The sequence below is a fragment of the Phoxinus phoxinus genome (assembly GCF_949152265.1).
Source record: "Phoxinus phoxinus genome assembly, chromosome: 16".
NCBI lineage: Eukaryota > Metazoa > Chordata > Actinopteri > Cypriniformes > Leuciscidae > Phoxinus > Phoxinus phoxinus.
Window position 1 is genome coordinate 14804193 of NC_136891.1, and position 26255 is coordinate 14830447.

At 37.5% G+C, this 26255-nt stretch overlaps 1 protein-coding gene across 1 annotated transcript in view; it reads right to left on the bottom strand.

Annotated features, from left to right (window-relative positions):
* myo6a (myosin VIa) overlaps nucleotides 1-26255 on the bottom strand; it is a 70807-nt gene that overhangs the window by 19229 nt on the left and 25323 nt on the right. The window contains exons 3-18 of the mRNA XM_079583539.1: nucleotides 20793-20862; nucleotides 20627-20700; nucleotides 20269-20398; nucleotides 18557-18662; nucleotides 18379-18434; nucleotides 18175-18272; nucleotides 17784-17948; nucleotides 14144-14224; nucleotides 8333-8513; nucleotides 6937-7081; nucleotides 6596-6753; nucleotides 6283-6374; nucleotides 4936-5008; nucleotides 4668-4795; nucleotides 4488-4583; nucleotides 1774-1948 (exon numbers count right to left, since the gene is read on the bottom strand). Coding sequence (XP_079439665.1) covers nucleotides 1774-1948; nucleotides 4488-4583; nucleotides 4668-4795; nucleotides 4936-5008; nucleotides 6283-6374; nucleotides 6596-6753; nucleotides 6937-7081; nucleotides 8333-8513; nucleotides 14144-14224; nucleotides 17784-17948; nucleotides 18175-18272; nucleotides 18379-18434; nucleotides 18557-18662; nucleotides 20269-20398; nucleotides 20627-20700; nucleotides 20793-20862 — 1828 coding nt within the window. The remainder of the gene's footprint in view (nucleotides 1-1773; nucleotides 1949-4487; nucleotides 4584-4667; nucleotides 4796-4935; nucleotides 5009-6282; nucleotides 6375-6595; nucleotides 6754-6936; nucleotides 7082-8332; nucleotides 8514-14143; nucleotides 14225-17783; nucleotides 17949-18174; nucleotides 18273-18378; nucleotides 18435-18556; nucleotides 18663-20268; nucleotides 20399-20626; nucleotides 20701-20792; nucleotides 20863-26255) is intronic.

A 26255-nucleotide genomic window follows, 5' to 3' on the forward strand; every position in this document is an offset into this window, starting at 1 on the left:
AACTGCACATTTAAAAACACTCAAGTTATGTTTTTCAATATATGCATAATAACATAAATACATATGAATTTTGAGGTGGATCAATAATTAGATTTTGCTGATACGATAATAACGTGTTTTAAAGTAAGAAAATAAAAGGATTAGTGTACCAATGTGTTAAATAATGTTCTTTCCTTCCTAACGGGTCGGCCCAAAGAGAAGCCACAAGAGTTTACTTTCAATTAAATGTCAGATACAGCTTATTGTGTCATTGAAATAACAATATCCATTAAAAAAAACCTAAATTACGCATAATGCAATACTTTTAATTACCGTATAAAAGACCTAAATACACTGGAACTCTTATTTTAAAATGTCTTAACTTTTCTACTTCCAGCTGCTCTTTTAAACATTGTGCTGGTACTGGTGCTGGTATGGTGAGCGACTTCACTGTGATAAAGTCATTTAATCCTTTGGAGTACAAGGAGAATATTGCAGAATGGCTTTGCACAAAAGAAAAGTTATCGAAAGCGGAATGATCAGATGTAATTTTTCAAAAGGCCAACAAGTCCATCAGGCTTATACAATATTTAGTCATTTTTTGCTTGGCCCTTTTATTTTTTGCCCAAGAGTGTATATACAATAATTTAATTCACAAATATAAAGTTTTTTTTTGTCATTTTTTTGTTAGACTATTTAAATGAATAAATATGCATAAACAAGTGCAGTTATATATAGCCTACATAAGCTACCATTTGACTGCAATTCGAAATAAACGAATACTTAATTTTATTTTTAAAATGAGAGAAATCACTGCTTATTCTGAATTTTTACAGAATGCGGTTTCAGTTTATTCCGTCTGCAGAACAAAATTAATAGCCTAACAAAAAATGTACATGCAATGTTAACTTAAGAATAAATATAAAAGAAACGTCAAAACAAGATGTGCAATCAAGAAAACAAGATTTGACAGAATGAGAAAAATAAGCATGAATGCTGCTTGACAGGGAACGCTTCCTCACAGCATAGTCACAAATATTAAACATGTTTAATAAAATCTTTGTGAGGACGACTGGCAACATCTGCTTAATTTCTTCGACTAGAGTCTTTAGACACTGCAGACGTCAGGACTGTAGACACCGACTGGACAGAGCACGATCAGTGGTGCAGTGTGTTCCCGCATCACCATTACATCCCCAAATGACATGAAGACTTTTGTTATACCATTTAAAGTCCCCCTGTGTTGAAAATCCAGTTTTTAATGTTGTTTATGTGGTGTTTTTAATATGCTTTAAGACAAACCATGTTTCAAAGTCATAAGTCAACACCATTGCTAAGTATTTTCTCCTTAAAACTGCAGTGAACCAAAGACAGTCTCAAAAACACGGTTTGAAATCGCTGGCGTTTCTGACATCACAAACTACCTTGTAACCAATCAGATCAACGTGTGATCGTCAACCAGTGGATCTCTGAGCTGCTGTGAGTGAGTGGAGGCGGGGCTCATTTGCATATTCATAGAACCGCGTATACTAAATGAGGCAAGGGTGTCGAGTTACATTAAAGCTATTGTAAGGCATTAAGAATTTTATTTAAAGGGAAAAAAAAAATTACATTTGTCATTTTGGCGATCAAATAAGATTTTTAAGGGATATAATTATTGACTACAGGGGGACTTTAGGATATTTCAGACTTTTTTTATGACCTTACATTTGATCAAACTGAATTGAACTTTTTCCTGTACACATCCGTTAATCTTTCCCTTCCAACCGCTGTGAGACTAGATGATTTTGAGACTGACCTTGAATTTGTTTCCTACACTGATGAAGCTCAGTTTGCCGGCCTTCTGCTTGGTGTCTTTGGAGTTGTTGGAGTTCTCGAAGAGCTCGCCGATGAACTTATCCTTCGACTCGCTCACCAGACACGCCAACGACATGTGAAGTGCGTCGTTATTCTTCTCCACAAACTGAGTCTGAAAGACAGAGGAGAAAAGGTCTTTAGCACATAAGTAATGTATCACAATACTTTAAAACACTGTTCTAGGAAGCAGATCAACAGTTAGAGTGAAAACAATATCTGGAATAAATGAACACATAAGAGTTTGTAAAGTAGTGATTTTAGGAGAGTGTTGGTTTCTAGGAATGTTACGGAGAGGACATTTTCACATCGGTAAGTTAACTTGTGACAAAACCAGTATTACTGATAACAGGATAACCGGGTCGCTTATCACTTTCTCTTTGCGATCAGATGTACTCTGTGTACAGGCCAACAATTTGCAGGCATCAGGGAGCTGCTATCAATATGCGGGGTACAATGTAGATTTTGTTTCAAGTACACATTTTTATTTATTTTTTATACATTTTAATATCAGTTTTAGTAGTCTAAGGCCCTGTTTACACTGGTGTTGTGTTTTGGTGGATCGGATCTCAAGTGAATGACGCTAAACACAGGTGTAAACAGGGTCTGAAGTGTTATGAGCTCATCCACTTTCCACCACTTCCAGAGGTAGTTGAAAACGCATTCGACCAGATTGCTTTCGTAGTGTAAACACTCATGTGGTCGAATGTGTTCAAACAGCCACAAAAGACTAGCCTGGCTCCGCCCTCCTACGTACTTCCGCTCAATTTTCATTTTCCTTCTGTACTACGTCTGGGTTTGCGGTGTATTCTTGGGTTTTCTCTGATCAATTTTTTACCGGTCCAATCAGCGAACAGAGGGAGTGGCTGAGAACGATGACGTTGAGGTCGTGCGTTAGTTTGAGTTGACATACGTCACGAGACTCACGACCAAACGTTAGCGATTGGTTATGGCAGATCCAGGGTGGCTCTGGGCAGATCCAATAGTTTTAAACTTCAACCGAGTACCCGCCTTCAAGGAAGTTAACGCTTGTCAATGGAGAGTGGCCAGACTCCCTGTACAAATGAAATGTACGGAGGCTGGTAGGACCAGGCTAACAAAAGACCATCTACTCTCCGTTTACTGATCTAATGCGGGAACATTATGGGAAGAGCGCTAGACAGACGGAATTTAAAGGGGTGATGATGAACTGAGAAATCAAATTTTCCTTGAGCTTTTGACATATAAGAGGTCATCATACTATAAGAATATCCTGAAAGTTTCAGAACTGAAAACTTCCTTGTTAGTCCAATAAAAGCTTTTATTGACACCAGGCCCAGCGAACGACAGGTTTTTCAAAGTGGGGATCTATGACGTCAAAGGTTATCAAACAACGCCTCCGCAGAAGATCATCAACGGCTACTTCAACACTGCCTATTTAGCCCCGCCCACCGATTCGCGCATTATATGCAATAGCTAAATAACATAGGGTGATAATAGCTAAACCGGATCGAGCTACCAAGCAATAAACAAACGTTTAACAAAATATTGTGCAGTGTCTGGTTGTGGAAGAAGACAGTCACTTGTCGGACATAAGCTTCCTTTGGATTCCAATATTAGGAAACTTTATTATATCAGTAAATCAGTCACAATTTCGACACAGGCTTTGCAAACAGACTTTTATGACACGGATCTGCCAGCAACGCCACAAACATGCAAGTAGCCATGTGTTTATTCTAACGCCTGATCTGCGATCAGTGATTTCAAGTTCAGATAGATTATCTTTCTCTCAAAATCGTTCAATACTGTTTATGCATCAGTGACTAAACGATCAACTTCACATCGTTTCTCTTAGTAGGATGAAAATAATCGTATTTAAATTGCGATTAAATGATATACAGAAAGCGATCAAAGAACGCTCCCTCTCCAAATCACCCAAGTTGTCAATAACACAGCACAAGTTTATCTGGACACTTGCCAAAACTCGTTATGAAATCAATGACGCTGTTACACTGCACAATGGAGCTCTTACTGTATTTTACACCGTGTTTGCATTGTTATTTGGTGAAGGCATTCGTGAGAGTGCAAAAATTGCAATAGATCTTTATTCACGCGATCAACAGACTGTGTCATCTGCCCAGTGCTCATCACTGCAGCCTTTCATGTGATGGAATAGATTTTAATATAATGCTTTAAACAAGTTTGGTTTAAAGATGAAAAACGTTCCAAGTACAATGTTCTCTCAGCATTCCTGATTTCTAACACAATGAGCTTATGATGTCCATTACTGATTTTATGTTGTCCATTAGATCGAAAGAACTGCAAAAAGCCACACATTTACCCACCTATAACCCTCCCCTTGAAGAAATCAGGACAGAAGTGTTTGAAAGTGGACAAAAGAGAAATGCATTTTTGTTTTAATCTAGTGTTCTGCACATGTTTCTGTGATGAGCAGGTTTATGGGTAGAGCTTGGGTTAAGCAATAGAAAATATCACAAACCAGATATAAAATCAATAGAAGTCTATGCAATGTCCTCACTAATATAGTTATGCAAAAATGTGTGTGAGTGAGTGAGTGAGTGAGTGAGTGAGTGAGTGAGTGAGTGAGTGAGTGAGTGAGTGAGTGAGTGAGTGAGTGAGTGAGTGAGTGAGTGAGTGAGTGAGTGAGTGAGTACCGTTTCATAGCAGACTGCTCCAGCGAAGTGTCTTACGATGAAGCCCTCGTCGTCTCTGACGTTCCTGTGCACTGCCAGCTTGGACTTCCTGGGAACCTGTGAGACATGCGATTTAAAAACTAAAGCCACTAAACATCGAGTGAGATGCTGAAACGAGGGCTATTGTGAAGTGTGACTCACAGTCAAGCGAAAATGCTCCTTGTGTTTGCTGTGGACGGTCTCAGTAAAGTGCTGGTCACTGGGTTGAGGTAGCCGGTTCTCTTCATCCAAGATGTCCAGGATACCAACTAACTTCGACTCTACCAAGTCTGAACACATGCAGATACAAAGGTAAATCATGCACTCCTCAAGCACATGTAGGCTGCTAAAAGATTCAGCCTTCTGGTTTATAAAAGAGTGCAAACATCATATATTTGTGGCGTAGAGTCATGTTTGATGAGACACAGACCTATACAGTCCTGATTATCAACGTAATGGACTTCATTGACTCCCAGACCTTCTTTCTGATACAGTTCTTGCTCCTGTAAGCCAAACACAAAATGACAGACAAGATATCAGTCCAGCTCATGCTTTAGAATGGCTAATATCGACTCAGCTCAGACTAACAATGTCACCTTTTCTATCAGTGCACCACCAAAACATTCCTCCGTTTTAGTTGATTCTGAACTGTTTATTTACAGCAAAATGCAGTTAACTTGTGGCAAATCTGCCACAAAAGATGTAAAACACACATAATCATGTGTAAAAGAAAAAGCAAATACATAAAAATGAATGAATGATTGAATAAAACTTTGTTTTGAATTTACACTGGTTCAGATAACGGCTATAAAACGGCTGTTCTTAAATTCTGTTGAATTTGTGATGTTCGGTTTAATTTGGTGAACAATGTAAGTGAATTGCTGATTCCTATTTGTGTAATTTCATCACTTTTCAGTTTGTTGCGGTAGATAAATGTATTTTGAAAATACTCCATGTGAATATTTACAATGTTATATTTGTTTGGAAAAATAAAAACATTCAGAAATGTTTGCCAGAAGGGTTTTGCCACAAAGGCGATCGTACATGTCTGTGATATACAGCACTGTATGAATCATCATTTTGTATGAACGCTCTGTACGCTTCACACATATGAATACGGCAACACAAATACATAATGTAACACCTATATGTGCAGAAAGAAAGCTAACATACACTAGTGTCCAAAGGTTTAGGGCTGAGATGATTTTTTGTTTTTTAAAAGTCTTCTGCTCAGTAAGGTTGCATTTGTTTGATCAAAAATAAGGTAAAACAGTAATATTGTGATACAATTAGGAATTTAAAATAAGTGTTTTTTATGTGAATATACAGTAAAAAGTAATTTATTCCTGTGATCAAAGCATCATTACTACAGTCTTCAGTGTCACGTGATCCTTCAGAAATCATTCTAATATGATGATTCGATGCTCAAGAAAAATGTATGACTATTATTATCAATGATGAAAACAGTTGTGCTGCTTCATATTTTCATGGAAACTGTCATATATGTTTTTTTCAGTAATGTTAGAAAACATTATAAATGTCTTTACTGTCACTTTTGATCAGTTCAATGCATCCTTGCTAATAAGTATTAATTTATTGGTAAGCCTTTTTCAATAAGGTCTCAAATCCATTTTTGAACTAGTGTACGTAATATAATATTAAAGAAAATGTAATAGGAAGATAATTGACAGTAGCTTTAATTTGTACAAAAACAGATGTTATGAAGATACACGGGTGTAAATTGTGACAGGTTGTGAATGAGCTGTGAATATCTCACCTCTTTGAGAATGCGCTCATTAAAGAACTGCTGCAGTTTCTCATTACAGTAGTTGATGCAAAACTGCTCAAAACTGTTGTGCTCAAAATACTCTGAGGAAAAGGAAGAGAACAATTAGGGTTTACAGTTGGTTAGCTTCAATTCTGATATTTGGAAAGCTAAATGCAAATGGCAAATATTTTGTTCTATTTTAGATGCGGTGCTTGTGATGGTTTTTTGTTTTTTTGTAAGGATCTTAACAGCATGAAATGGAATTTTTATTGATCAGCCACATGGTATTAATGGCTCAAATTGAGCAAAGATTGTCTTGTACCAAAGCCAGCGATGTCCAGCACACCGATGAAGTGAGCAGACGAGTCGAAGGGGAAGCACTGGTTGATCCTGGTGACCACATGATCGAAGAGACGGCTGTAGATGGCTTTAGCCAGAGCATCACGTGCACTAGTGGCCTGCTCCACCTTCAGAGGAACCCTGCAGAAGACAACAAGAGCACATGATTAACCCAACTGTGTCTTTCACGCTGGGTGTTTTGACTACTCAAGGGAAAGCACTCATAGCTATTATCTCTGGGTAGGGATTGCTGTGGCCGTGATTGGTTTTCCACTGGATTCCAAGCATCTCGGTTCAATTGTTCATCAGAGACTAGGTTCTTACTTGATGGCTGTGCCTTTGACGCCCCCTGCAGAGGTGAGCATGACCCTGGAGGTCAGACTGACCCGCAGATCTTCCTCATCCAGACCCAACAGCTCAGCACAGAACTGCAACGACTGGCCACACGTCTTCTTTAAGACACATCCCCCTGAAACACACGCACACACAAACAGCAGTGTAGAGAGAGACCAACACAATACACAGAAGCATTTGCTAGATGCTTTTCTTCGTTCTAATTGAGCTGATGGCTAATGTGACCTGATGTTTATTGTGAGGGAACGGTTATGTAATATATTTGTATCAAATATGTAAAATAAATCAACAGATTTTCTTCATTAAAAAAAAAAAACTGATCTTACCCTATCTTATACACCTTTGTTTTTCAATCATTGACTTCCATTGTTTTTATAGTAATGTATTATTTAGTATGCATTATTTATTATGTATACACTAGTGTATTATTTAGTATCTTTATTAAGCCGCTGTCATTGTGGGGACTGTTGAGATGTTTGGGGACTATTGAGATGTTCTCAAATTTCAGGTTTTACTATTGCTGTGACAATGATATCCAAACCAGTGTTATTTCACAAGGCCTACTATCTATACACTATCTATATACAATTGTAGTATTTATTAATTTTTTTAATTAGCTGTTATTTTGATATTTTTAGGGTTCATTTCAAATGCAAGTAATTTTTTTATATTTCAGTTTAGTCTTTTTATATTTCAATTTCAGTTTTAGTAATTTTAGTACTTTAGTGCCAAGTCAACATTTCTAATTTTCGTTTGAATTCTTAAGCTTGTTATTTTTTATCTATCTATCTATCTATCTATCTATCTATCTATCTATCTATCTATCTATCTATCTATCTATCTATCTATCTATCTATCTATCTATCTATCTATCTTTGTTGTATTAAGTTCTTTTAAAGCTTTTTTTTTAAATTAAGTTAAAAACGTATTTAACTTAATTTAACAGTTGCACTAATCCACACCTGACTCAAGTGAGTTTTCAGTCAGAAACAGCAAGTCATAATGAAAGCATTTCTTTTTAATGTAAAATAAACTCACAGCAACATGTTCTGTCTAACTGGTAAGTAAGAAAGCAATTTGACTGAAAACTAAGCAGCTGGTTACAAATGTATAAACCCTACAAGTATGTAGATACTGCTATCTGGATTATTTTCAGTCGGCATCTTTCAAAGAATAAACACAAAGTTAGCTGGTTGGTTGGTGTTTTAATGTCATGCCAGATCCCTTGGCTATTATAACAGTGAGTAGGAAGTAAAAATACTATAAAAGAGCAATATAAAAGCCTACCTAAGATTTAAAAAAATGTAGCTTTATTCAAAAACTGTGTAGTAAGCATCTTCAGGAGCTACACTAGCTCTCCGTTTACCTGAGGTGCTTCCAGCCTCCTCGAAATCAATGTTTCCAAGGTGCAAAACCCCAGCCACCACCCTGAAGAGGTTGAGCTTCTCTGTGTCGTCCAGACCGATCTTCTTCATGGCCACACACATTCGGTTAAAGTCGGCATGATCGTCCAGCAAAGGGTCTTTCAGAGGACCGGCCTTCAGAAGCTGAGGAACAGCGCTCAAGTTAGACTCGTGCATGTTGTCAGAACAGAAACACGTGAGCTTATCATCATGTTTGCTCATGAAGCACAGCAACTAGAATCAATTTATTTTGTTGTTTAAGTTGTGTTACCCTATACTGCATAACCATAATGGGCAGCAGAACACCAACTCCACGTAATCCTTTAAATATATCCACAAAGCTACATCGTGAAACTCCTGACTGTTATAGTCTCCATGTCATTGCCTTCAGGTTGTCAATTGAGATCAACTCCAATATGCTTACATGCAGTTGTTCGGTCCCTCTAATGTAACTGCAGACAACCAAACAGTAAAGTACAGTAAAGTTTACTGTATTGTAGGGCTTGCTTATTGCTTTGAGGTATTTTAGATGCATGCAGTCATGTTGTTCAGCGAAATTTTACAGGCAAAGTCAAGTCACATTAAGCGGAAAGAGTTGCCATGTTAACCAACAGAAAGCTGCTTGCTTTGAAAATGACTTATGTGTGAGCTGTGCTTTTACATCGCCACACTATTGACAATGGACCTTTTTCGCCCGGGAAATTTCTCTAATGTGACTGCAACTTTAGTCTCCTACTTGGTTCGAAATGTCCTGGGATGCTGTGCATTTTTATTTTGTAATTTTGTTTAGTTTCTTAGACTCCCCAAACACATAAAGCTCAAACATGTAGCATTCTAGTGACTTCAGAGTGGTGCGTGGTTATTGCAAAATTTGCATAAAAAAATAGGTGGAATGGAAACATTGTTAACCCTCTGGGGACGAATTGGGCGGTACCGCCCAAAAAAATGTGCAATTATCTTCAAAACTATTAATGATAGAGAGGTGCGGTCTTTTTTGCCGTCTTCCTCAGATTCCGCTGAAAACAGTGATATCCCGTTTGTATTATACACACACTTCGCTGTTGCGCAATACCACTGCATAAAAAGGCCAATGAAATCGATGTTGTTAGGCAAACTCCACCAATGGAAAAATTGCCGCTGGGAGGATTTTTTTTTTTACCCAATCAGAAGAAGGTTACCATGACGTATTCTAGCCAAATCAGAGGACTCTGTAGCCTTCAACATGTACAAACAAACAGCGTCATGTGGACGGAGAATGAGACAGATAGCGAACGGAGCGGAGTATTACAGAGCGCACAGAGATCTATATAAGAGAGAGACAGAATAACTTAAATAGCATTATTATTGTATTGTTTTAGCACATTTATGATTGCAAGCAGTACAAGAACAAGCTCTGGAACAATTACTGCAAAGTAAATCTGCCAGGTTGTGAGTGTGTCTGTTCTTCAGAGCAAGCAGGTCTCATTTAGTTCTGAGCAGACCGCTTTTTCACGCCTGGGACTGTTTGTAAAAAAAGTTCCTTATTTCATTGTTCTTAACACATTTGATTGAACAATGACAAATGTCTGTCAAGCAAAGGGTTTGACAAATATTTTTTTGGTTCAAAAACTGTTCACTATTGTTGTGTGAGGGGTGATTTTCAGTAATAAATGACAAAAATCAAATTTTCGTTTTTGAAATTCTCTCGATTATTGTACATTTTTCACTCATACTTCCTTTATAAACACATTACATGCATGCTTATGTTAGCTTAGGGTCTTCTGAATCCATAGATACCAAACACATGGTGTTCCATCTCCATTACATATGGTTTATAAGCCCAAATGTAAAAATAGAGAAAACGGACCAAAAAGGGCTTAGTCCCCTGAGGGTTAATGTCATGAGCCCTGTGGCTTTACAAACCACTCATCACTCTGAAGTCACTAGAATGCTACATGTTTGAGTTGTATGTGTGATAAACACTGATTATCCGATAAAAACATGCATAAACTACGATGAAAACACATTTACCAAATAAATCCTTCAAAGTGCAACGATAAAATGACCTTTAATGCGATTTTGATGCAAACAGAGGATGCGATTGGATAACTGGACTAACCAGTGAACCAATCGCATCACAGCATCTCAAATGTTGGTTTGAGTCAGTCTGTCATGAGAATGATTTGGTTTAATTCCTCCCAGAAGTGTCTCACACAATTGTGTTCCCAAACACCAGCACCCGAAAGCAAGAGAACATGACGGCGTTTACTGTTTCATCTTCCATTTATGATAGAGGAAAAAATAGCAACAGTTTATCCCCCGATTCCAGAAACGTCCATTTTTATTACTGATATTTTGCACCAGTTTCCCAGGAAGTGATGATTTTGTTATCTTAAACACATGGAAACGCTGCTTTATTCGCAAATATTTTATGCGATAGTCCAATTAAATTTGCAACTTTGGATGGAAACACAGCTACTGATTGAAAAGGTAAAGCCAAAATAAAAATATGACATAAAAATAAATACATTTTAGGGGCCCTCTCATACACCTTGTCAATGCAGCGGCAAGCGCAACGCAAGTGTTTTTTACTAGTTTCAGCCCGACGCGGTTATCATTTTCACGTCCTGCGCCACGTTGTTTAAATAGCAAATGCATTTGCGCCTATCTGTGCGCCCATGGACTGCTGGTCTGAAAACGAGGTGTGTTAAGGCGCATTGTTGGCGCGTTGCTATTTTGAGACAACTGAAATAGACTGCGTCAATGGCGCAATATCTTTTATTTATTTAAAGGAGCAAGTTATTAATGCGCCTATAGGCGGGTCCACAATGCGCGTACACTCTGCTTATTACACACACAGGGTAGTAGCACACAAATTAGCCAAATATAAAAAATAAAAGGATTACAATGTAAAAGATTAATATTGTGTACATAAAGATATGGTGGAATCCGGCTTGTCCCGTAGATGGTCTGCTTGCGCGCTCTAATCTCGTCCACGAGCAGGTCCGTTTGCGCTCTGGAGATGCGTTCAGTCAGCAAATTTCATCATGTAAATAGCAATCCGCCACGGCACGAGCGCAACTGGCTTTTAAAGGGAGTGGGAGATGAGAGACTGGTTGTTGTTTTTTTAACGTTGCGCCCAAAAAACACCCATTACTCATTAAGAGAATAGGAACAACCATTTTAGACCATGCGCCGCGTGCACCGACCATTTTTCCCGACGTTAAACTAGCAAAAGTGGATTTGGACTCGCCCTAAGTGCAATTGCGACCTGCGCTTTAGACCATACGCTTAGATTGTTAAAATAGAGCTCTAAATATACTTCTAGCCTAATCTAATATACAAACCGTATCATTCATACATATATTTTCATTAACTTTACTTTCAGGTAATTTCAAGTCATAGAAGTTCATCTGACAAAAAGTACAGTACAGTCTTGATATCTGATTATGCTGTAAAGTGCAAAAAAGCAGGTTTGTTGTCCTCAACATTTTAACAAGTGAATTGTAAAACACTGACTGGAGTGTAAATGTTAATCCTGACACTGTGTCGTCCACATATCTAAATATCTAAACAAAGGCAAATTCACGCAGCAGAATCCAGATTCAATTGTAATTCTGTCATGACAACTTTCGGGAGATTGGTATATTGGCTACTGCCAATAATGTATTGGCAGAAGCAAGTACAGAGACTTGCTAATGCCAATACATTCACAGACATTTCTGTGAGCAGTAAGACATGCTGCTGCTGCACATGTAACAAACTTGATTTAACGGCCGTAGCAGATCTATACAGGTAGAGCTGGGGAAGGAGGAGGGTTTCTGAAAGCACGCTGCATACTGCTACCAGCAACACCCTGGTTTTTGTTTGAATGTTGAGCCGCAGCTCAGTGGACTCTGATGCAACAGCAACCAATGAGCTGTGCCATGATGTGATTGCTACCAAATGAGTCAAAGACTTATCAGCCAGCGCCATCTACAGTTTCAGGCCAGAACTGGGTATTAAGTTCTTGAATTATCCAAGCGCAGCAGTTGTCGTTTGGGATTCGTTGCGGCTCGATCCTCGTCATAAACGGCAGTGTCGTTGTGGCTGTTGTCTTTCAGAGGGTGTGGATCACGACTCTCTTCAGGTGTGTAACATTCAGTGATCACCTCAGGTAAACTCTCGTACTATCATCATGATTTTTACCAAACCTCTCATGACAGTCAGATGTAAACTATGTGTGGATATTTTTAAATGACATAAATTGTGCATCCCCCAATTGCCTATTAAATAAATTGACAAGTTGCTGGCATTATGATTTTGTGTCTTCTGTTCAAAAACATGTGACATTTGAAAGGAACCTGATGGTTCACAAATGCAGCTGCTAGAGAGAAATGTGTACAGCAGACAGACACAAACACTGTGTCACAGTACACTACTAAAAGTGCACTAGGACTTGCTCAAAATATAACTATTTTGTGTCAAATCATAAACAGGAATATTAAGAGAGGAATATCCCGTTACCTTATGAAAAGCCAAGAAAAGCCAAAACAGGAGGAAAATGGCAGTTTAGCTCCCAATAAATGAAAGTAACTTCCCATTTTTACACGATCTGGGTCAAAAATATTTCACATGTTATTTTTTATTTTTTGAGTTTTTAAGTGTTACATGGCCATGACAGGAACATGCTGTGAAAATTGGATATAATGCAAAAAGGTTAATATGTAACCAGTGTAACTCAAGTAGAATATTAATTCAAGTTTGTTAACTAAAGGAACAAGGAAACGATGAGAAATCGATTAAAACTAGTAAACCCACATTCCAAATGGCACAATAGAATTATCATTGTCCTCCGAGAAATATATTGGACCCAGGTCATGTATTTATATCACAAAAGGAGAGAAGAAAACCAAAGTCCCACTGATTGCACAACACACATATTCACCTGCCCATCCTTTGATGTATCAGGGACACACAAACACACACACACAACCACAGACAATGATGATTAGTGCAGTGATTAGATTAGTATGAACATAATCATGCATACATTATAAACAATTCGATATACATGGTCATAAGCCATGTATGGCACAGCCTTGTATCTGTGAAATATCAAGCCGTAGGCCAGCAACCAAACACAAGTGTAGACACTCGCAAATGCTGAGATGAATCAGTGCTGAGGCGTATCATGCCTAAATCAACAGCAAATCTATAAATCCAGAATCACGTCCCAGTGACCCTCCACTGACCCCTTAAAGGGATACCTCACCTCTGGAAAGATGTGTATTTAAAATGGGTCATTTATGTAGTAGAAATGTGAAATTATTTTTTAATTTGGAGCCTTCTAAGATTGTATCAAAAATAAATTTTCTGGCTTTTCTCAAAGCTTAATGCTAAATCCTGAAGTATCCCTTTAATCAAAGACTATTCTTCTACCCATCTCACCACTGACCCTATTGACCCCTTAATCCAAAACTTTGAAAAGAGAATATTTTAAAAATTACACAATTACGAATTATTTCCAGTAAATTCAATCAATTTTACATGTTTGGTGTGAAAATGTGCCAGATTGGTGGATCAGAATGCTAAAATTGCTTTCCATTGGAACGTACTTCTTTAAATTAAGTATAAAATGCAACAAATCTTTGGTGTCAACTTTTACAGTGCATAGTAAGCCTGCCTTACAGATGTATCCAAAACATTTATACTAGAGTGAGTTCCCTCTCAAATAACCTTTCGAGTCGTTCTAAGCCGCATTGATGGCAGTTCCTTCGATTATACAGAAAATTGATAGAAAATAAATGTATTACCTCTGGACTCTTGCGGTTTTGAGGAATCAGCTTGTCTGAATCCTTGGTAGAGAAGTACCTCGTGCATCCTCGACATAGATACTAGATTGAAAAAAAAAAATTGTACAATAAACATGGTTTAGCAAACAGATATTTATGAATGACTATTTCAATAATACAACTTCAACACTTTGCTTGATCACACTCATGATCAACCTGAATATGCAAAATAATACTGTCATGCTAATATAGCACAATGCATATACAAATATATGCTCAGGAAGCCAAATCGCCACCTTGGAATTATAAGGTTCTATCTGCATTCTGACTGGTTTTGAGATATTGAGCTTTAAGGTTTTTGCATTCCATTCGACTGTGTAGAAAGAAGCTTTTTATTTTCTAAATAAAAAGTTCCAAAATGTACACAACTTAAAACAACAACATCACATAATGTAAAGAAGTGGTCACAGAATAAGAATATGTGAATAACTAAATTTTTACAAAAATGTCAGATAGAACCTTATAATTCCAAGGAGACGAAAAGTCAAAATAAAGTTTTTTGTGATTATGTTTATTGACAATACATACACTGATAACTCCCAGAAATTAGCTTCATGAATTAACCCGTCAGCCCGGTTAACATGCAAACCAATAACCTGGCAATGCAAGTAAACCACGTTTACAAGACTTCATTAATAAATCAGGTTATTCCCCGGTTTTGAGGTCAAAACCTAACTATTCGTGTATCTGATTCAGAGTATTCCATTTTTATGTCAGTTTTGATGTTAAATAAAGCATTAAAAACCCAAGAGTATTCCAAAATATCAGCGAGAAGCTTACAGACCCATTTTTCTCCTCTTACACAGTTACGGATGCAGCATTTTGGCTGCACCACTTCTGCACAAGATGAGAACACATTTGAATCATTTTCTTACTAGCCATTTTCTAAATGGCTGTGCCTTTGACGCCCCCTGCAGAGGTTATGAATAATGAAGACAGCAAAAAGGTTATATTTAAAGTTGGGCCAGGTGCTAAGATATTTGACAGCAAAAAGGCAGAAATCCCCGGAATTTTTTTCTGCTAGTTTCCCCTATGTGTCAGGATACACCATGCAAAATTTTAGGGTTATATGACCATTTATGTAGCTGCAGTAGCTTAATATTCACATTTACATAATTCCGTCAATAGCTTTTCCCAAAAAGGGAGTTTTTTGGCCCCTGAGACCAAACGGGGCCGAGTTGGAGGTGGTCATTATCAACTTGTGATGGCCCAAGGTATAAGATAAGTAAGGAATAATTGACGACAGGCCGTTGAATTATTATAAAAATAATGCATTATTTTTATAATAATTCAACGGTCTGGAGTCAATTATTCTGCTTATACTACAGTTACCACACCTCGAAATATTGTTCAGATGATGTATTTCAAGACGTTTGTAAAGTTTTTGTCATTAAAACGCTCTTGTATGTAGGACTAATTCCTTGCGCATCTAAACCCATGCTCCGTTGCTAATTCCAAAACGTCATTTTAGAGTTAGTAACGGAGGTTTGAGCCGCTGATAGCAGAGTAATGCTGGACACACTTGACGACTAGAAACATTCTCTGACTGCGAATGCAGCAGATTTTAAACACCGCTGTGAACACAGACTGAACGCGCTGAAAACGCGTGCATGATTAGTCATGACTCATAAGTATACATTCATAACCGGCCTTAGAGAGAAGCATGTGCGTCAATATTATTATTTATTTATTAATTCAATTCGTTTTAATTAATTCGTTCATTCTTTTTTTCTAGTGACAGTAGACTAGAAGACTAATAAATGAAACACAAAGCCCTTTTAACAAGTATAGGTCTATCAATTTTATTTATTTGTTATATTATCTTCAATAATTACGAAAACCCGTGCAACAGGACTATCAATTTATTTAAATATTCAGTTTAATTTTTTATTGATTATATAGGACATTGAAAATTGCAGATCAAGCGCATGGGCTGCAGTTTCTCTTGTTATGAATTGTATCCTATTGTCCGTTATTACAGTTGACTACGCGAAGTGATATGGAACTGTAATGAGGTCAAGACCTGCCTGGAACTACTTTAGCCGTGCGGTTCCCTGAATATAATTGCACACCTCAGAACGTTCGTCAACCAATCAGATTCAAGCATTCAACGGCCCTGTAGTATAATAGGAAATAATAGTGAAAAAAAGGTAGCAAAAAACATCCTGAGGAGTGGACCTGGCTCCCGGCCTAAAAACAAAACACCACCAAACTGTACATTTAAACAAGTTTAATTATACATTTATAAATAATAATATCATTAGTAGCCTACCGTAATTATCGCATATAAAAAACAGATAGGCTATATTTCCATATCCATTCAACATAACTCAGAACAAGATAATAACAACTAAAAGTATCTTCTTTAATTATACATTTTATTTTAATATAATAACAGAGAAAATAGTCTAATAACGTAGTCTGGTATTATTAGCCTATTTCTGATCAGCAAATTTAATTACAAAGGTCAACCACAGGAAATGTAACAAAAGAATACCGCAAAATTCAGTGCGGTCAATATGACCGTCTATGGCCGAAATAGGTAAATATGTTCATTTGTTTTTTTTGCCTTATGAGTAATTTATATGAAAAACATTTAAAAATGAAAATAGAGACACTTTTAGGAAAAGTCAGGTACCAGCAGGATTTTTTTTTTTTTCAACAAAGTTATTGCAGATATAAAATTCAAGTTGGTCAAAATGATCGTCATGGCCGTTCTAGTGTTAAGCTGTTTATGACCGTACTCTGGTAAAGGAAAACGGGTTAACGCCTTTACATTACCATGTGCATTGATGGCTTATTAAGCATAATCAGGTTAAGAACGTGCATGTAAACGCATTCATTGTTGAGTCACTAAGACCCTGTTTACACCTGGTATTAAGATGTGTTTTGTTCTATCGGATCGCAAGTAGATGAGGGAGACAAATTCCCGTTTACACCTGGTATTTAGTCCGTCTCTTTTGTCCACTTTCAACCACTTCAGTCCTGATTTCTTCGAGGGAAGGGTATATCTATGGGCGGGTAAATGTATGGGTTTTTTCAGATCTTTCAATCTAATGTACAAAATAAGCTCACACAACTTACATATGAAGTAGTCAGAGAAGACTGGAAAAACATACGAAGAGCATCAGCTTTAGTTTCTGCTCTGACAGACACGAGACCAGCCGAAAACTTTTGAGTGCGTGTTAGAAATCAGGAATGATGAGAGAACATTGTGCTTGGTATGTTTTTCATATTCAAACCAAACTTGTTTAAATCCCGTCTGTATAGCATTCTTCCCATAATGTTCGTGCATTAGGTCAGTAGACGGAGATAAGACGGTCTTTTGTGGCTGTTTGAACACATTTGATCACATGAGCGTTTACACTACGAAAGCAATCCGGTCGAATGCGTTTTTTCAAATACCTCTGGAAGTGGTGGAAAGTGGACAAGCTCAAAACGTTTCAGACCCTGTTTACACCTGTGTTTAGTGTCGTCCACTTGTGATCCGATGGACCAAAAACATCTTAATACCAGTGTAAACAGGGCTTTCGTGGCTATTTTAAAGAAGTTGAAGTGTAATGTAAGAGTAGTGGGTCTGTGAGATGCAGGATTCACACACCCTGAAACAGTCTGGAGAGCTGAGGTGGAACTTCTCCTTGATGTCTTCAGGAGCTCCAGCGCACAGCCTGTAGAAGATGTGATAGTTCCTCTCCTCCTGACCCTGCGTGCAGATGCGGGACTTCTCCAACAGGTAATGGGACACAAAACCACCTACTACTGTGTTCTGGAAAACAAATCAGCACTGCATGCAAAGAAATGTCTAACAAATTCATTTACAAAATCACAAATTTGCATCACTACTCACTATATAAATTAAAAAACCAACAGCATATGGTGTTGCGCCAAGCACTCAGTGGACAACAAATTCAGCGATAAAGTAAAACTGTGCATTGCTATCTAAAAAGCATTACATTTATCTGACTCTAGTGAGACTTTTGCACAAGACGCACCTTTTCATTAAAGTGAATCTCCACAAATTTCCCAAAGCGACTGCTGTTGTTGTTTCGGACAGTTTTGGCATTTCCAAATGCCTCGAGCAGAGGGTTTGCTAGAATTGAATGATGGAAAACAGTAGTTTCTTTGTCATATTTTTCTATGACTTACATTAGTTAAAGTATAGTGGGGTACAAATTTAGATAGTCATTCAAGTGTACCTTCAACTATTCTTTCATCAATGTCTTGACCTGTACCATAAGACGTAGTCAAGTACCTGTGAGAGGAGAGAGCAACCCATCTCACATTAAATTAAAAGGATTGGAGTGTTATGTAGAAATGCATATCTTCCTTTTATTCAAACTATTTTATTGCTATATAAATGAGACCTTTCTATACCTGAGAACAAACTTGGTGTTTTCGGTTTTTCCAGCTCCTGACTCTCCGGACACAACGATGGACTGACTCATCTTCAGCACCTTCATGTCACGATAAGTTTTATCCGCTAAACATAAATAATAGGTATGAGTATACAGGGAGTAATACATATCAATTTACATATATATTCAAGCTATAGTATATAGTATATATTTTGTGTACATCATTGAGAAGCCTTAAGTGCCCCTACTATGCTTTTTCTAATATTATCCTTTCATGTACTGTGTAATGTAGCCGTTTATGAATGCAAAGTTTCAAAGATCAAAGTGCACGATGGATAAAAGCTATTGTCTCCTAAAGAAAGAATAGATTCTGAACTATTGAAACGATTCGTCGAAGTTCGTCTGCAAATTTTTATTCATCGACGAATTAAATTCGTCAGAAACGATTCGCCAGTCTCACTTCTTGTTACAAAACTACATAACAAATTTGCATAATGCCAGCTTATGGTCTTCATTGGCTGCCCGCGAACAACGTCTACTTTGACCCTTAAGCACTGTAGTTGTATCAGAGACTGGAAAAGTTTGGTTCGTGTTTTTCGACATGTTGAGAAGATGCTAGTGTCTGCGCTACGAAAGCAAACACCACTTTGCACCACTTCCAAAGAATTAAGACTCGCGCTGGAATTGATACGTAAAACCGACACCATTATTACTGGAGACAAAATTCAGATATGATAATAGGCATTTTGTTTCCAACATGTGCTATAAGCGGTTTACCAATCACAACAGACTGGGCCATCTGACCAATCAGAGCAGAGTAGACCAATCACAGCACACTGGACCATCTGACCAATCAGAGCAGAGTAGACCAATCACAACAGACTGAGCCATCTGACCAATCAGAGCAGAGTAGACCAATCACAACAGACTGGGCCATCTGACCAATCAGAGCAGAGTAGACCAATCACAGCACACTGGACCATCTGACCAATCAGAGCAGAGTAGACCAATCACAACAAACTGGGTCATCTGACCGAGCAGAGCAGACCAATCACAGCACACTGGTCTACTCTGCTTTGATTGGTCAGATGGTCCAGTGTGCTGTGATTGGTCTGCTCTGCTCTGATTGGTCAGATGACCCAGTTTGTTGTGATTGGTCTACTCTGCTCTGATTGGTCAGATGGCTCAGTCTGTTGTGATTGGTCTACTCTGTTCTGATTAGTCAGATGGCTCAGTCTGTTTTGATTGGTCTGCTCTGCTCTGCTCTGATTAGTCAGATGGTCCAGTGTGCTGTGATTGGTCTACTCTGCTTTGATTGGTCAGATGGTCCAATCACAGCACACTGGACCATCTGACTAATCAGAGCAGAGCAGACCAATCAAAACAGACTGAGCCATCTGACTAATCAGAACAGAGTAGACCAATCAAAACAGACTGAGCCATCTGACTAATCAGAGCAGAGTAGACCAATCACAACAGACTGGGTCATCTGACCAATCAGAGCAGAGTAGGCTCTCAGAAAGGAGGGGTTTGGAGAGACTGAATCCTTGATTGAACCATTTCAGACACTGAGAAAAGTAACGATGCTGCAATGTATATAATGAGAAAAAGTGTTTTTTGACCTAGGATTTATGTAAATCGGTTGTAGGAACCTTTAAAATAGCATAATAGGGGCACTATAATATCACTTCCTTTGCATTAAATGAAGCATGTAGGTCCACGGCCACTTACCAATTGCATAGACGTGAGGTGGCAGAGTGCCCAGCGATCGGCCCCGGTACTGTTTGATGCTCTCTGGGGAATACAGCTTGGGAATCTCACAATATGGATTCACAGCAATCAGGATGTTGGCAACAAATGTCTAGAACACAAAGTAACATGAGCAGCAAGAAAGGAACAAATAAATTATTTTTTATATTCTGCAGACAACCATTTTCAAATATTAATGAACATTGACATTTTTTACATAAACATTAATTTTAGGAATTTCAGAAATTAATAACATTTAATCATAGAAGAGAAGTATTCATGAAGGGGACATAAAGAATAGTGTCTTCATGACAACATTGGCAACACAGAATATACTTACATAAATCTTATCTTTACTATAGCGCACACGGACATTATTTAGAAGCGTGGCTTCATTCAAGTACATCAACGAGCCTGTAACACACACACAAAGCCGTTAGTGAACGGTGTCATTTTATCCAACACATGACCAACAACATGTACATCTCAAACACATTGACACTTACAGTTGTCCTCCACATGTTTGCTGACATCATCTTCAGCAGGGAAGACTTGATTGACAGAAGCTTGAAAGTTCTGGAACACAGAGAAATGACTATCATTAACCGTACAGCACGCTAAAAGCCTGTGCAAACTCTTGCTCATGCACAATCATACAACTCTCTGCTTGCATTGAATGTTAATAAGCACTTTAATCATCTGAATTCTGCATGTCAGTGAAAAAAAAAAAAAAGTGAGCAGTATTTCGAATCATGAAGCTAAGGTGTTGCTAGGGAGTTTTGAGGGTTGACAAGGTGTTGCTAGGGAACTCTAGATATGCAGTTGCTTAGATGTTGTTTACCGTATTAATTGTGGTGACTAATTTGTGGCATTCACAGTGTTTTTAGCATGTTGCTATGCTGTTGCTAGGGGGTTCTGGGCGGTTTCTAAGGTGTTACTAGGTGCATCAATTCTGAACGACAAAAAAAAAAATCTCTTCAACAAGCTGCACACTTTAAAGTGTTATTTATTTATAAAGCACAAATGCAGGATTAGTTATATGCTGAAGTTTAAAGGGAAAGTTAATAAGAAAATGTAAATTCTGTCATCATTTTCTCATCCTCATGTGGTTCCAAACCCATTCATTTCATTCATCTTTGAAACACACCAAGATATTTTACCAAAACAATGATGACTCATAAAGTTTATAAAAGACATCGTAGACGTAGAGGACATTGTGTGTTTACCACATAAAGCACATCAAACACAGTAAATGAAAGCTCAACCGTATTTGCTTGATGTGAAAACAAACCTCAGTGGTTCTCGAGTGTCAAGAAATTACAGCTGAGCTTCTGTTTACTGTACTGCATGTGCTCTATCAATACAGTAGTTGAACAAAAGCCTACATTAAATCTGTTCGTCATATAAAGTAGGGCTGTTTGACAATTTTCACAATTCAATTTAGATTTTCCCAATTAAATTAAAGGTTAAGAAAAATATATATAAATGGATATGTAATATTGCGCACATATTTAGCAAAAGGCTCCTCTAGTGTTCATTTTTATAGTTATTGAGCTATGGTTGGTCACTGAATGGCTTTTCTGAGGTAAAAAATATATGGGTGACAAGCTGTTTTATTGTCGTCTTTCTGCAGTTGAAGCACTGATTGAGACATGATACATATTTAGTAAGTTGTACTGTATCTTTCAACATTCCTTCTGATGTTCATTCATGTTTATTTGGAGCTGTAACTAGTAAAGAGTAAGAGATGATCGGTTAAACTGAGGCACTACAGCGATCTGTCACGCCACATTAATTGCTATTTATTGTTTTGTGATAAAATTGACAGAATTTGAAAGCTGACACTTTGTTTCATATCAAGAGTAACAAAGCTTTATTGGATGGCAGGTGCTCAACAAATAATGTTTAATCAAGTTTTGTTCACGCATCAGCTGAAAACAGCAAAGACTAAAAGATTGACCATTAGGATTTAAGAATTGATATGGATTCATCAATATGAGAATCGTTTAAAATCGAGAAACCAATATTTTGAAACCCAGCCCTAATACAAAGCGAGATCGAGTCTCTTCTGAAGACTTGGATTAAACCACTTCCTCATGATTTTTTTGAAGCACTTTCTCATGATTTTTTTGAAGCATCAATCATCTTAAATAATTTGTGTTGTGAAAATGAACGAAAGTCTTACGGGTCTGGAACAACATGAGGGTGAGTAATTACTGACAGAAGTTTCATTTTTGGGTGAACTAACCCTTTAATACTTGGGGTCTGATAGCAATATTGATGCTTGCCTTAGCAAACACAACTACAACTAATTATCTACGGTTCCCACTTTATGTATTCCACCTCCATGCTTCTGCTGTGATATCAGACAATAGTGTGTCTTCCACACACACACACACACACACACACACACACTTGTAGCGTGTAAACAGACAGCCCATTGTGCTTTCACAGCCCGGCGACATCACACTGCACACAAATCACATGGGTGAGATGTAATGCTGCACACAACACGCTGTCTTGTAGTTGTCAGACGTGAAAACACACACACACAAAGAGAGTTATTGCTACTGTAATGTGTGTAAAGCTCCAGAGAGGGCCGGACTCCATATGGGCAACAGGAAGTGTTTGCAGAGGCTCTGAAAACACAAGCATTCAGCCATAGATTTAAATCATTCTGCTGCAAACAATCGGTGAAGTGCTAATTTTTTTTTTTTTTTGACAGAAACATGACAAAAATGTAAGTGCCTCATTATGAGATCATATTAGCAGTTCCTTGTTTTGAAAGCACATGCTTTTTACTAAAATCCCTTTAAATCAACAGAACTTTCCTTTGGAATGCGGTTTTTAATGAGATTTTCACTGGTGTTCCTTGACAACCAGTAAGTTTCATTTCCACCCTGAACTATAAGTCCTGTCTGGCTTTGTTTTCTACAGAACTGTGGCTCCTATTTACCCATCCACACTTCAGTCATTTTAACAATGACCACCTTGAAATGAAGTACATTTTGTGTACTACTTTGTGTACTTAAGGTTTGCGAAACATACACATTTTAATCATTACTAACTGACCGTTCTTAGTTAAAGATACACATTTTAAAGGGGTGGTATAATGCCCTTTTCACAAGATGTAAAATAAGTCTCTGATGTCCCCAGAGTGTGTATGTGAAGTTTCAGCTCAAAATACCCCACAGATATTTTTATATAGCATGTTAAAGTTTTAACTTTTTTAGGGTCAGAAAAAACGCACTGTTTTGTGTCTGTTCCTTTAAATGCAAATGAGCTGCAGCTCCCGGCACAGAAGGCGGAGCTTCAAGAGCTTGCACTCACACAGACATGCACTGAAAATGTCAAAAACTTTTAGCCTTTTATGTTCAAACCTACTCAAGAGAGACTCAAGAAGAAGTGACAACATGTAGAAGCAACAGGACATTTCTGAATGGTTAGTTGATGAATTTATGTAGCTTATGTGTAGTTATCTTTTAGTCATTGATTAGCATATTCTGTCTTGATAATCTATTAATCGCGTTCCCGGGGGACGGGGGTTATGTAAATTCTATGGGTTGGTGATGTCACTAACCCGGAAGGAATGTCAGCCGTTTGTTGTAGTCCTTAAAAAACCATTTATTTAAAAGCAAATATCTTTCCTTTGCTTTGAACTTTGAGCATTGAAACTTTGCAGATGTTGTTTATGCTCAAACAGCAACATTACACACCAACTAAAGTTAGAAAAGTGAAATCATAATCAACCGCCCCTTTAATAGTACATTACAACTACATTCATTGTTCAGATGAACAATCAGTCAATTTTTGATGAGAAATTTTATTAAAGTTCTGTTAAATACAAAACGTCCTTTCAAGATGGACAAGGCTGAAAGCAATGACAACTTGCAGCTCAGAGAATCAGTTGTTTAATGATTCATTAACCACTCTAATGGATTCAGTTCAGGAGTTCAGGATTCATTAGAATAATTTAAACAGGTAACGGGAGTTTGAGTTCAACTGGCTCATAATCAAGCACAAACATTTGTTTGTGTCAGTGAGAGAGAGGTTTTCTTGCCATTGGTGCTCTGTACACGGTCATATTTTCTCATCACAATTCATTTAGACCGCAAATTCACATCACTCAAGTCTATGCAGGAAACACTGTTGTCAGTAGTTCTTAACTGTTGAGCTACAATGTAAAAATGGCCACCAGCTCTGTTCTCACAGGGTCACAGTAGGGAAAAAACAAAACTAGATGCAAATAATAACATGGACGTAACTATAGAATTCTGCATTGTTATGACAGCAAAATCATAAGCAGGCTTATAAACTTTAACACCTGAGGAGAAACTAATTCTCATATAAAAGGTTGTGTCCAATCGAAGATGCAAATCTGTCTGTCACTTATACGAGACAAAGTAGAAAAATAAAGATAAACATGGTTTGTGTCAGACACAATGTGTCTCGTGCCAAAAAAAAAAAACTAATTCACTGTTTGAAATGTTTTTGTTTCCTTATGTACACTAGACAATTTTAATTATGTGTGGGGTCACTGATTGAAGTCCACTGTAAAATCTGAAACAAAACCAGCAGAGAACAAGTTCAAATAACTTTAAAAACAAAACAAAGATTTTTAACTGCATTCTCTGTTTCATCTCTCACTAAATCCTCTTCTAAGACCTATTCTTTAAACCCTCTGATGTCAGACTGATTGCCAGCTTGTAAGCATGGGCGGCGATAGGGAGGGGCTAGCAGGTGCTTCAGCACCCCCAAGAAAGACCAAAGCACCCCGATAGCACCCCCAAAAATTATTTCTGGAAGCAATTATATTCAGGCTTTATTCCATGGAAGCCCTGAAGAAGAAAAAAAGAAAACTTATTTTGTTATTTAGAGATATTAAGTCATTATTTCGACATAAGTCGCTATTTCTGCATAATATCTCGTTATTTTGAAATAATAACTCGTTATTTCGACATAATAAGGGGACATTCTAATCTGCATTAAGCCTTATAATGGTTTTCTATGGGAGGAAAATGCTTAACGTGTAATTAAACGCGTTGCGTTCATATTCTGGGCTCATCTGTTTTTTGTACATAGTATATAGCCTACTTTATTATGATTTTAGTATCATAATGATTAATAAATGCACGCAGAATTATCCGTGAGCTTGATAAATGTTGCAGATATGTTTTACTATGCACAAACAAATGCTTTTCAACTCATGTGCGCACAATTCAGAATTAAATGTGCAGCAATTTGTAAAAATAGAGTCTTTAGGCCTACTTATACGTGTTGTAGCCAATAAATAAGCGCATTTAGTTTCATATTTGTTAAAATATTATAATGTTTTTTTTCCATCTATGTTGATTATGAAAAGTGAACCGAATGGGTAAGATAGGATGTGCAATATATCTGGAGACATGGTGTGGGTAAGACATGATTTTGATCACTTCATGAATTAACATGAATTCTTGCATTAACGTAGCACTAACAAACCGCAGTATTCAGGGGGGCAACAAAATGACTTTGTGCCATTAAAGCAATAGTTCACCCAAAAATTTTAATTCTGTCATTGTGTATTCATGCTGTTCCAAAACCCTATGACTCTTTCTTCTGTGGAACATAAAAGAACACCTTTCGAGAAATGTCTCAATAATTTTATTTCTGTCCATACAAATCAGTTATAACCAAAACGGTTTGATTACCAAAAGTCTTCAAAATGCATTCTTTTGAAAAGAAAACCATAAGTTTGCAACAACATGTCAGGGTGAGTAAATGATTTCAGAATTTTCGCACATTTAGGTGAACTATCCCATTAAACCAGATGTGTTATTATACACGCTATAAACACGATGACAGTTTAACTTGCTCAGCAAGAATTAAATTGTTGATCTGCCATGACAGTACATAATATTTAAACGAAAACGGAAAACATAAAAGACTATTAATGTAGAGCCCTTGGGACTGCAACATGTACTTCCATT